Below are 13,738 nucleotides of genomic sequence, written 5' to 3' on the forward strand. Positions count from 1 at the left end.
ACATAGTAAGTAGTAGAGGCAGATTTTGAAGTCAGGTCATGTGATGACAGCTTCTATTCTCTTAAAGTAACAACACTGGGTTCTCTCACCTTCATCATTCACATTCTTCTTTTTTAGAGCATATGTGCATTTCTGTGCAATTTGTCAAGACTTGGTGGGGTAGATTAATCAACTTGTCCTTCTTTTCCTGCTTTTTTTCTTTCCTTTTTTTCCTCTTTTTTCTTTTCCTCTTCCTTCTCCTCTTTCTTATCCTTCTCTTTCTCTTCCTTCTCCTTTTTCTTATCCTTCTCTTTCTCTTCCTTCTCTTTCTTACCCTTCTTCCTCTTCCTCTTCCCTTTCCTCCTCTTTTTCCTCCTCCCTTTCTGCCTCTTTCTCCTTTTCTCCTCCCTCTTCTCCTCCTTCTTAATAATAAATATGATTATTCCTGAGTGATTGAATTACTAAAATTATATCTTGAGCATGAGTATTGCAAGAACATGCAATATCATACCTAGCACATTTCCTTACACATAGTAGTTGCTTCTCAATTGTTACTGAGAGTTTCACAACTTTCAGATATGAAATTTCATTGTTTTCAAAATTTCAAGTCTTCAATGAGAGGACTTATTTTTTTCGTGAGTATATTTATACCATTTTCCATGGGAATGGAACCCTTTTTGTTCACAGAACAGCTACTACCCAGGATGTGCTGTAGTATTTATTCTCATTTCCATGACCTCTCTTCCAAGTCAACCTCTCCTTTCCAATTTATATTTCAGCTGGTGGATTAAGGTTTGATTATCCCTTAAAGGCCTTGGTAGCTGTGGGAAAAAAGCCTTGGGAGACTATTTTTAAAGCAGCCTGAAAAGACTCCTGGGAAACAAGACCACAGAGTTACTCCATTCATGCAATTTCTGGCCCTTGTAAGCTTTTGGTGTCCCTGCTCCAGCCTTTTTGGTGGCCTGCATTAAGCGATATGCCCTTGCTTCCAGAAACAAGGAAGATATAGATGGTGTTGCTGTTTAAACAAAGGCAACAGAGTGAAGTGGTGAGAAAGCTAACCTTGAGGTGAGGAAGTGCTAGGCTTAAGGCCTGCTTCTGGCCCATACTGGCTATGTGAGCTTGAGCAATCTCTTCACATCTCCTGGCTTACTTTCCTTCCCAGTAAAATGAGTGGCTAGTCCTGACGAACATTTAGTTCCCTTCTTTCTTTTAACTGTATTTATTGTGCATCTATTTTCCGAGATAATTCTGGAGATCTGCAAGTTTTAGGTTCTTCCAAAGTGGTATGATCTATGAAGAGGTGGGTTTACTACTTTTCCGGTCTGTGCTCTGGTCTGTGACTGACCATGAGCATTCTTTTCTACCATGGAACTGTGACTAGGGTCCCAGTTCCCTGAGGCTGCAAGCTCTGATGTGCTAGTGCTTCTACTTGCCTTGAGACTAAGAGTCAGGGCCGTGACACTGATCCAAGTATGGATAATGCTCCTGGTGCCGGCAAAGGGACTCCTGTAATCTCCTTCTGATTCCCTTACTGTCTGTGGGGCTGAGACGTCCAGAAACCACCACTGCGCCCACTGATTCAGTCACTCTCAAGCCACTTCTGGTTTGCTGGTGACCAGTCTGTGCTGGATTGCACTCTACCCTCACCCCAGTGCAAAAGACTTTCCTGCTGACTTTTTAGGTTGTCTTGAGCTGGAAAATTGTTTCAGCCTATCCTTCTGTGGGTTCTGCCACTCTAGAATTTGCTTTGAAGCATTATTTAATATTGTTTGGAGAGGTTTTGGGAAGAGTTCAGACAATTTCCTGCTTTTTCTTTGCCATCTTGGTTCCATACCCCAAGTCTCTTTTTTTCACTTCTTGTTCTTGGTTTTAGATAAATGCCATTCATCAATTTGAGGAAAAGTTCCACTAATTCCTATGCTTTCTAGTGTTTTTAATAGGAATGAGTGTTATTTTGTCAAAGGCTTTTTTCTGTACCTATTGACATTTTCATCTTATTTTTGATGTTTTTGTTATTGATATGGTCAATTATGCTGAGAGTTTTCCTAATATTTAACCATTCATGGTATAAATCTCACCAGGTCATGGTGATGCATTTCTGTAATCTTCTTGCTAATACTTTGTTTAAAATTTTTGCATCAATATTCACTAAGGAAATTAGCCTATAATTTTCTTTCTCTGTTTTTCTCTCCCTGGCTTAGGTATCAAAACCATATTTGTATCATAAAAGGAATTTTGGAGGATCCCTTCTTTAGCTTTTTTCTTTTCCAAAAGTTTGATTACTATTGGAATTAAATTGTTTCTTAAATGTTTAATATAATTCACTTGTGAATCCATTTGGTCCTGGAGATTTTTTTTTTTAGGGGGTTCATAGATGGCCGATTCAATTTATTTTTTCTAAGATATCGTTACTTAAGTATTCTATTTCCTCTTCCGTTAATCTGAGCAGTTCATACTTTTTATAAATATTCCTCCATTTCACTTCTTTTGTCAGTTTTACTGGTATATAATTGGGCAAAATAATTCCCAATAATTACTTTATTTTAATCTTTGGTGGTACATTTGCCTTTTCATTTTTGATGCTAATAATTTGGTTTCTCTCTTTTTTTTTTTTGTAAATCAAATTGAGCAATGGTTTATTTATTTTGCTGTCTTTCTTTCATAAAACCAGCTCTTAGTTTTATTTATTGGTTCTTTTTTTTTTTTACTTTTCAATTTTTTGATCTTTTCCTTGATTTTCAGGATGTCCGTTTTATAATTTAGTTGAGGATATTTAATCTTTTTAGGTTTTTATTTTTAGTTGCATACCCAATTCATTGATCTGATCTTCCTCTCTTTTACTGATGTATGCATTTAGAGTAACACATTTTCCCCTAAGTGCTGCTTTAGCTGCATCCCACAAATTTTGAATTCTCTTTAATGAAATTAGTGATTGTTTCTATTATTTGCTCTTTGACTCACTCATTCTTTAGGATTTGATTGTGTATTTTCCATTTAGCTTTTAATGTATGCATCCATGGCCCTTTATTAAATGTATTTCTTATTGCATCATTATCTGAAAGGAGTGCATTTAATATTTCTGCTATTTGGCATTTAGTTGTAAGGTTTTTATGCCCTAATAGTGATTTTTTTTTAACATGCCATGTACAGCTGAGGGAAAGGTATACTTCTTTCTATTATCATTCAGTTTTCTCTATAGATCTATCATATCTAACTTTTTAAAATTGTATTCATCTCATTGACTTATTATTTATTTTATGCTTTTATTTGCCTAGCTCTGAGAGGGGAAAGCTGAAGCCTCCTACTATTATAGTTTTACTGTCGATTTTCTCTTGTAATCCATTTAAGTTTTCCTTTAAGAATTTTGATGCCATGCCATTTGATACATATATGTTTAATAACAATATTACTTTATTGCCTGTGGTTCCTTTTAGCAATATGTGGCTTCCCTGCTTATCCCTTTTAATTAAGTCTTTTTTTGTTTTTGTTTTGTCTGAGGTCATAATTGCTACCCCTGCCTTTTTTTACTTCAGCTGATGCATAATAGATTCTGTTTCACCTCCTTATTTTATCTGTGTGTGTGTGTGTGTGTGTATGTATGTTGCAAATGTGTTTCTTGTAACCAATATAGTGTTGAATTCTGGTTTCTAATCTATTCTGCTGTTTCCATTTTAAGTTATTCCCATTTGTATTCACCATTATGATTACTAACTGCATTTCTCTCCACCCTATTTTCTTCTGTTTACCCTTCCCTCTCTTTCTTTTTATCCTATCCTTTATCCATATCCTGTTCACCTTTTTATGCTTCTTTTGGGTCTTGCATTTGAAATTCAGATTTTCTATTCAGCTCTGATCTCCTCATCAGGAATGTTTGAAAGTCCTCTTTTTCATTAAATATCTATTTTTTATCTTTTAAAAAGCTAAGCTGTTAATTGTCTTTTCATTATTTTCTTCCTTTGTTTTCATTTTTAATACCTAATATTTGCTCTACCTCCATTGTTTTTCTTTTTGGGGGGAAAAATATGCCTTCCAGGAATTCTTGTTGGACTTGTATCCAATTCACATTTTTCTTTGAGGCTTTGTTTGTAGTTGCTTTGACTTCATTGTCTTCTAAGTTTGTGTCTTGATTTTCTATCTCACCATAATATCTCTTTATGGTCACTTTTTGTTGTTGTTCACTTATTTTTCCACCTTATTTCTTGATATATAACTTTATGTTAATGTGGGTCTCCATTGCCAGCATGGAAGAGGGGTCTGCGCTCTGTCTAAAGCTTCAAGCTTTTGCATGCTGCTGTTGTCAGAGCGACTTCTGGAGTTTCAGAACCTTTCAGTGCTTCTGTCACCTCCACTTAGTCTCAACACTGGAATTTCATGCCCGTGGACTCTTGTATGTCAGATATGTCTCTTTCTGACTTCCTATGTTGTCTCGGACTGGAAGAATGCCTCCCTCTGACCTTTCGTTGGCTCTGTCGCTCCAGAATTTGAGTGGAGGTGCTATTTTCAAGTTGCCTAGAAGGGAATGTTGAGAGAACTCAGCTAAATGCGTATCTACTCCACCATTTTAGCTCTGCCCCGGAATGCCTAATGAACTACATTCTAAGCCTCATCTCCATACACAGAAGAAATGCTTGTATAGATGTTGAATTTGGGTCCCGACAGATGATATGATTTTAACTCCATATTTTTACAGAAAACTGAGACCCACATACATTGTTGTTTTTGTTGTTGTTATTATTATTGAGCCATTTTTCAATTGTGTCCAACTCTTCATGACCCCATTTGGGGTTTTCTTGGTAAATATTCTGGAGTGGTTTTCCATTTTCTTCTCCAGCTCATTTTACAAATGAGGAAAGTGAGGCAAACAGAGGTAAGTAAATTGCCCAAGGTCACATAACTGGTAAATGTCTGAGGACAGATTTGAACTCATGAATATGAGTCTTCCTGACTTCAGGTCTGGTACTCTAGCTAATGAGGTATCTTTAGAGATTGATATTATCCAAGTGCTTTATTATATGAATGGGAAAACCAAGATTTAAAGAGGTAAAATTATTTTTTCCTCTGGCCACATAGGTAAAAAACAGAAAAATCAGATTTTATCACAGGCTTCTTACTATAAACTACAAACTCAGAGTTATTTTCATTTCACCATGCTGCCCTGTGTGGGAGCAAAATGGAAGAACTGGTGTGTCTGATCGTGTATTAAATCAAAGAGCTGATAAAGGTGTAATTTTGCAATAACTGAGTTGACCAATTCCATATACTAATACTTTAAAAAAAATACTGTTGTGTGGACACAGATTGAATATATAACTAGTGACATTAGCATTTGACAGAAAAAAAAAAGTTCTTGTGACATTTCAATTACTTATTTATGGTGATGAAATAACATAATCCATAACCCTGAATCAGAAATGGGTTGGTATGAAACACGTGATGTAGACTTTTATTATTTTCTTATCTTCATGAGTGTTGGGTTTATTGTGGCCTATTTTGCCAGGAAAATAGAAAACTAATCCCTCCAAATTAAAAAAAAATGCTTTTAAAAAATCATGTGAGCTATGGATTAGGGCTGTTCAGATTGCTCATTTAATAGAGTAGGAAGAATTCCAATGTAACCGACAAGCTTTATTTCTATTTTTTTTTTCTTGTTACAGATGGACCCAATTCAGAAAGCTGTAATAAACCATACATTTGGGGTTCCTCTTCCTCATCGAAGAAAGCAAATCATATCATGCAACATTTGCCAGTTGAGATTTAATTCTGATGTAAGTTTATCATTTGCTGTTCAGTATAAAAATTCATTGTATTTTTTAATCATAAAGGAGTAGAGCTTCCTTAAGCGTTCTCTCTCCCATAACTGAGCATGAAAAATTATATAGTGTTACTATATTGAAACTGTATTAATCCGTGGTGTGCCCTTTAGTTTGGAAGCCTGCTCATTTTTTGATAAGGAAAAACAGTGCATGCACTATGTTTTGTATGCATAACTTAGTGGTGCTTTAACATGATCACCTAGTGGGCACAGAAATGGTACACAGCCCAGGGCTACTTGGCATCTGGTCACATTCTCAGCTTCAGAGGCCCATTGGAGGCCCACTGACTTGAGCTGTGGGCAAGTTCTTCTTTGTGCAGGGTTAACCCTTGGCAAAATTGTGAAATTGATATTTTGTTTTGCTATCTTTACCCCCTTCAAGCATTCAATCTTATGTTTCCATCTTGGCGTTAGATTATTGTTAACTAATCCCCTGAGAACATGTATGACATTCCCCTTGTCTTGGCATAGTTGGCAAAGGGTGCTTTAAAAATTACTTTAAGGAATGAAATTTTCTTGAGAGAATTTGAGGCACAAGGGTTCCACAGAGGAGCCTTAGGGGTCTGAATACAGTATGAGAATTTCACTAATACAGTGCTTCAGATCCTCCCACTCCGGCAGGAGCATCCTTCATGCTACCATCACCTGCCAAGAATCCCGTCTACGTTTTCTATCTACGGTATTCTTATGTGGTTTTGAGTGTAAGGCTTGAATATCTCTAGTGTTGCTAATTCTGAATAAAGATGATGCTGGGAGCAATACATTTGTCTTCCTTTGGGGCAGGCAGCTTGGGCCTTGGAAGCTGTGCTGTCTGGGCAGCCAGGCAGGAAGTGAATAGAATCTGCATCCCCGTCTGATGAATTAAAGGAGTATAAAGCATGCACAACTGAATTATTCTCAAAACTGTCATTTCATTGCATGGAAAAATCAGTGATTTTATTGTTGCTGTTTTTGATGTCAATTGGCTGATTTGGTTTCATGCTGCACCTGCCTTGTAACATATCTGTATCTAGCCTTTCGTGTTTTCAGATTCTTTGTAGCCCTGACCCATGAGACTTCACTTGTATGAGAATTTTTTAAAAAAATCCTCTTCTTCATGCATTAGTACAATCTCTCAGTGAAGAGCTACTTTTAGAAAGTTCAGTTTTACTCTTTTAAAAATATGGCATGTGGGAAGATTTCCTCTTTGTTGATCTCATACAGAATGTGATCATTTTCAAGAACTTTTAAGAACAAAACATTCTGGTTACACTAGTATAGTACAGTGCAATGAACCCTGGCATGTGGGTTCAAATTTGGCTCCTAAAGGTGGGCTTAATGGAAAAGCAGTTAAGTTCCCAGGGCCTTAGTGCCTTCATTTGTACAACTCAAAGATTATCTTTCTATGTAGAAACTGCCATAGATCCAAAATCTTTATTGAATATTTAATAGGCAAATAAGAACCACTGTATTGGAGATATTGAACAGTTAGTTGGTTTTTAACTTCCACAAATTAAAAAAAAAAGCAGTAAACACAAATTACCAAGATCAATTAGGAAATTAGGTGCAAGCCCCCTATATAATGGAAATAGGATATGATGATTATTTCTTTCTCTTCTTATTTCTTCCCTCTCATTCTCCTCTTCTGTTCTGCTGCATCTGTTCTTCTCCCCATCCCCTTCCCCCTCCTTTTCCTTTCCCCCCCTCTACTTCCTCCTTTTCATTCCAACATTCTCCTTTCCCTACCACTCCTCTTCCTCCGTTTGGCCCTACTCCTTCTCCCCTCCTTTTCTTCCTTCTAAGTTCAAGTGGAAATAATCTAGGTACAAGTTGCTATCCCACTATGATGCTTTTATGTTTAACACTGTGAATTATTGCACAGGAAGAGAAATCAATGCCTTTTTTAAGGTGAATAAAAATATTAGGATGCAAGATTATCCTCCTCTGTAAATGCTCCAGCATATCAATGTCTTTCTTAAATCATAGTGACAAAATTGAGCTCAGTACCTCAACTGAGTTTTGATGAGGATTTTACCCCACATCCTCTGATTCCAAACCCAGTGTTCTTCATGCTATAAAACATTGCCTTTGCATATACAAATATTCATAGATATCCAAATAGATAACTCCCATTTAGATACATATACATACATGTACACATATGTGTGTATATGTAAGGAAAAAAAGCTGAGATTTTCTTTAAGGTGCTACCGGTCACTCCTTTTAAATGAAATTTTCAGCCCCCTGTGAAATAGATAAGTGACTTCTGCTACTGTCTAAGACTGTCCGGTTTATTTGGGGCCCCTGTCTCAGCTTGGTGAGTGTACCACACTCATTTGGCACAAATGCTATTTCTCCTTCAAAAGTAGTCCTTTGGCATAACCATTAGGCTTCATAAAAAGAACGCGGAACCCTGATGAGATGCCTTTGTATAGTTGGTGAGAATTACCTTGAGTTCAAAGGAGGCCAGCTCTTCAGAGTCTGCTGGTGACACAAGCTTCCCAGAGAGATGGAATACAATGAAATACGTCTTTTGAAGGGCAATGCATGCAGCAGAAAGGCACTATGTTCACCAGTGCTGCCAGTGCACCTCTTCTAGCACTGAGTTTGAGCTTTGGAAGTGACAGCTGGCAAAGGAAATCCACTGGATGGATCGTGGAAGAAAATGATGGTCCAAAACTCCCACGGATTTCAAGGTCCAAAGGAAAATCAGGTGGGCACAGAGAAATAATTGTGCCAGAAAACAGCAAAAGGATTCTTTTAAGAGAGATGTATCCTTTAGATGAGGAGTTCTTAATCTGTTGGGTTTTTTTTTTAATTTTGATAACCATCCATTTATACATTTAAAAATGTCATTCTGAGAAAGGATCCCCAGGTTTCACCAGACCACTAAAAGGGGTCCATGACCCATAATGCTTAATCGCCCCTGCTTAAAAGCTCTTTAAATGAAACTTCTAATAGTAGGACTGGGGTAATGATGGTAATAGGTTTAATGCAACCTTACACATATTCATTAAGCTCCTACTATATACAAGTATTTGGGGATATAAAGTCCAAAATAAAATATTCCTTACCCTCAAGAAGCTTACAATCTGCAGAAGGATCCTAAAAGGCCCATGATTGATCAGAGATTATTAGAAGTCTGGCCTGATTTTCTTCAAATGGAAATCAGTTAAGAGATATAAATTGTCCAAGCAGAAAATCAGTTATGTTAGGAGGATTAGTCTGAGAACCTGACTTGCTTAGGAGGGGCAGTTTTTGAACAGTTTACACGTCAAATTGTTAGAAAGATAAGCAGATAACTGAGTGAAGATTACCAAATTGTAGAATTTACTTCAGAGCTATAAATGACCTCTGCAGAGGTCATTCATAACTGGAAATAACCTTTACTAAATTAAATGCATTCAGTCTTTGCTTGAGGATCTCCAGGGACCAGAAACCTACTCTCTCCCAAGGTTAACACTTTGAGGCCATCCAAGTGTTAGGAAGTTTTGTGGTGGTGATGGCTGTGTTTTTGTTTTACCCCTTTCTTCTCTAAATTTGTCTCCAAATAAAGATGTCCAGGATGCAGTTGGTGATGCAGGGCTAGGGCTCAGGACAGAGATTACGTAGTGGGTAGAAGAAGGAAGCTTGGGCTGGACACAGGAGTATATAGACATATAAGGAATTGATTGGCCAACCAAGGGTTTTATATGTTCTCCAAAGGAGGAAGGGGAAGTTAACTACTCTATTGCCAGTTTTTGACACTGACTTCTAAGTAGGCTAAAGTATTGCAAATTATTGTGGCAATAAAATGGATATAGAGACAGACAATGCAGTCAAAACTGTCAACTTCACCAATGCGTATTTTGGAATGCCTGGGCCATTCTCATGACAGGATGAATTCATTTCCCTCAGCTGTTCCCTACCGAATCAGTAACACAGAAAAATGTTTTCAGGTGTGATTTGATTTCAAGGAAGTAACTTGATCCCCGAAAAGAATCTTGTGTTCAGGTCTGAGAAGCCTTGTTTCCTCTAGCAACATTTAAGATCTAGGATTTCTCAAAGGGCAGAAATAGAACCTCTATTTACATGTCTCTTCTATAGGAAGAGTTCAAAGTGCACAAATGGTCCCATTCCAAGCAAAGGAAGGGGATGTCAAAGAAAAACTTCTATTTTCAGAGCCATGAATGGTTTGTTTGCTGAAACATTCAAGATCCCCTAAGAAATTGCATGAGATACTGTTTTAATTTGAATTTAATTACTTTTTCTCTTTTATGTAATTATATACATATCTCAAACGAGCATTGGATGTTACTAAGATTATAAAAAAAAGTCCCCAAATCACTGGCATTATCTAAAAAATGTTGAGTATTGAAATGGAAAGGTACCTTTATATTACTGTCCCTGAAGACTTGACATTTCCTGTTAATGTTCAGTCATTGATTTTTTAAATTATTCTTATGAATGTTTTTTGTTTTTTACATCATTTCCATTTCCAAATATATCTACTGTACTCCCCTTTCCAGAGAAGTATCTCCTGCAACAAAGAATAGAAAGAGAAAAGACAAAACCTATTCATCAAAATTCACTAACGTGGCAGCCAGTTCTGATAGCATCTACTATCTGGTGACCATGGTCTGTCACCTATATAAAGAAGGAGGGGCATGGATTTTCTCCTGCCATATTCAGGACAAGCTTGATCTCAATAATTGTACACAGTTCAGATTTTATGTTGTACTGTTTTTTTCTGTTTATATTTCTAGTATGAAGTCACTGCTGTTGGGTGCACAGGGGCAGAGATATACATACTTCCCTCTCCTCTCTACAGTCATTATGGTTTCCACTAGATTCGTTGCTGGGGGAGCCTGCCTTTTAGTTAGGCAAAGTAGGTCCCCTCATTCACACACTCATGAGCTCATTAAAGCCTCCCACTCTGGTATCCTGAGGACTGTGTGACTTTCCATCATTAGTCTAGGTCATCCAAAAAGAGAGTGTGTAGAAAGGAGGAAACTCAATGTACAATAGGAATTTAGTAATGGATTGGTCATTGATTCACACGTAGAATGCAATTATAACCATAAAAACAACCATGATGTGCAACAGCAGAAAAATTGAAACAGGATTCACCAGCTTAACTTATAATTACTAGTACATCTGATTGGAAGGCTAATATTCAAACTTCACTGGGACATAATATAGTCTGCAAGACTGTTAATTACCCATTTTTATATCTCACCCACCTTTATACTCTCTGAATAATACCCTAGTAAAAATCTGCAGATGAACCAATTCAGTTGGACCAATCCTTGCCTTCTGATGGCCATTCTCCCTGCAGCAGTAACTTTCTCTGCCACCCATTACTGCCACTTTAGGGAATTTCCCTACCACCACTGTATAACTGTACACTAATGATGTACATCATGTCAGGGGGATGGAGTGGCTGGTGCACCAGAAGAGTTCCAGGAATTTGAATATGACAAGGTCAGCTATTTAAGTAAAAGAAACACAAAAGAGAGTCAGCATCATCCCATGAAGAGGTGGGGCTAGGCAGGGCTTCATCCATATGAGGCTGGGTGCAAGATAAAGCAGATTCCTTGCTTCAGACTAAATCTCTGTTAATAGCCCTAAAGAACTCTCACACTTCGTAGTAGGATGGCTCAACCTCCTTTGTACATTCACTGGATTATGGCCTAGCAGCCACTTAGGGGGCTTTTTATTATCTCCTAATCAGAATCTCGTGAGTCATAAATTCTTCCAATTTAACAGCCAATTAGGAGACTCTATCATCAAACAGTGCAAACCCATTAGCATTAGTCATATGGGACTGGAATTACTCCCCACTCCTTACCCCCCTTGTATGTGGTTGCTTAGAACCAGGAATGTCAACTGGGCATGCTCCTTGTGGGGTTTCATTACACAATGTTGTTGATGTTGTCATTGTTGTTGTTCAGTTGCTTCAGTAGCCTTCAGTTCTTGGTGACCCCATTTGTGGTTTTCTTGGCAAAGATACTGGAGTGATTTGCTGTTTCCTTCTCTAGCTCATGTTACAAATGAAGAACTGAGGCAAACAGGGTTAAGTGACTTGCCCAATGGCCCCACAGCTAGTAAGTGTCTAAGGTCAGATTTGAACTCAGGTCTTCCTAAATCCAGGCTCAGTGCTCTATCCATTGTTACCTAGGTGTTCACACATTGTTAATGTCATTATGTATATTTGTTTCCATATTCCAATTATTTGATTTTGCGTTAATTCATATTCAAATGAAATGATGTTTGTAAAGCGCTTTAGCACAATACTTGGTACATAGGCAATTATGCAATGCTTGTTTTCTTCCTATCCTTCCTTCCTTCCTACGTGTATATATTATCTTTCATAATGCTCATTTCTTATAGTTCAGTAATATCACATTACATTGTTTAGTCAATCCTCAACTACTGATTATCTGCATTTTGTCCATTGCCAGTCCTATAACATATGTCCAGTCCAGTACTATATGGGCTACTATAAATGCTTCAGTGTACATGCTACCTTTCTTTCGGTCTTTGCCTTCTTTGTGGTGTGTGCCTGTCAGTGAAATCTCTGGGTCAATGGACATTTGTATGGATAATTCCCTAGCATAATTCCACTGTATTTGGAGGGGATAGATGAGTGGGGGTCATAATTCCAAATTGCTTTTTAAAGTGGTTAGCTTAATTCACATTGATGTTCTGTGTTCATCACCATTTCTCTCATTATTTTAAAAACGATTTTTTTTTGTTGGTAACTTTCGATTTCACATGACCTACAATTCTCAATGTATCCCTGTCTACTCTTCTTAACAATGACTAAGACAGATACAAAAAAAATCAGCAAAAATAGCTGAAAAACTCACACGTTATTTATGGAATGTTTCAGTCCCATCTTCCCTCACCTTTCCAAAGAAACCCTAAGAGGCTAAATTTGGTCGTGGCATTCTGTTTTAATTCATTTCTTGTTAATGGTCTTGCATGTCTCCTACTGTAATAATTGATTCTGTTGTTTTCCTGACTGCTTACTTTTCATCATTTCAGAGGGGTCTTCCTGTGCTTCCTTGCATTCATCACATTCATAGTTTCTTGAAGCATTTACCATTACTCCTTACCTCATTAGTGTAAATTTCAGCACTTAGTACACCAGGCCATTCATGCACCATGCAAGAAATAAGCGGAAAAGTGAGCTGCTCTATGCATTAGAGCCCACAGGGAGGAGACATGAATATGATTATTAAGTCATTCCTTAAGTCCTTGTTCTTTGGGTTTGATTATCATTTGTAGCCTGTAATGTTGTTCCATTCCTATTAGATACGGCTTTCAATGCTCTTCCTATAGATGATGTCTGTTCCCTGTTTTAATTACATACCTTGAAATGAACCAGAATTTCCTCCACATTGCAGTATTAACAAGGATTTAGCTTTGTCCAAATCAGGTGACTATGTATTCAATTTGACCATTTCAGGATCAGTGAGATCATCACACAGTTTATGTGTTGATGACGACTGGCAATATGGATTGAGAGTCTGAAGAGGCTTTAGAAAACAGAATCATAGATTTAAACCTAGAAGAAAGTTCAGAGGTCACATATCCAAAAACTTAATTGGTCTGCTTCCATACATTTATAGCACCAGAAAGTTGGGGCTGAAAGGGATCTTAGAGGACATTGGGTGTAACCTCCTCATTTTATAGTTGAAGAAACTATGGCCGAGAGAGAATAAGTGACTTACCCAGGGTAATATAGGTAGTAAGTGGCAGAAATGGAATTTAATCCCCTCTAATCCCAATTCTAGCCATCTGTATCGTGTTTTGTGTTAATACTAAAGGAGTCAAATAAGTCATATTACAAAGATCGTTTTAACTACCACAGTTAAACACAACTAATATTGAAGTTAGACCAGAATCACAGAATTTGAGAGTTAAAAGGGGCCCAAGGGGTCATCTACTGTAATACACACACACACAAACACACACACA

The 13,738-nt window shown here is 37.4% G+C and overlaps 1 protein-coding gene across 1 annotated transcript in view; it reads left to right on the plus strand.

Annotated features, from left to right (window-relative positions):
- The window catches only part of ZNF385D (zinc finger protein 385D), a 345,593-nt gene that overhangs the window by 189,270 nt on the left and 142,585 nt on the right, over positions 1–13,738 (plus strand). Inside the window, 1 exon segment of the mRNA XM_020971094.2 lies at positions 5,637–5,747. Coding sequence (XP_020826753.1) covers positions 5,637–5,747 — 111 coding nt within the window.

The sequence above is a fragment of the Phascolarctos cinereus genome, unplaced genomic scaffold (assembly GCF_003287225.1).
Source record: "Phascolarctos cinereus isolate Bilbo 61053 unplaced genomic scaffold, phaCin_HiC Scaffold_1;HRSCAF=81, whole genome shotgun sequence".
In the NCBI taxonomy this organism is placed as follows: Eukaryota; Metazoa; Chordata; class Mammalia; order Diprotodontia; family Phascolarctidae; genus Phascolarctos; species Phascolarctos cinereus.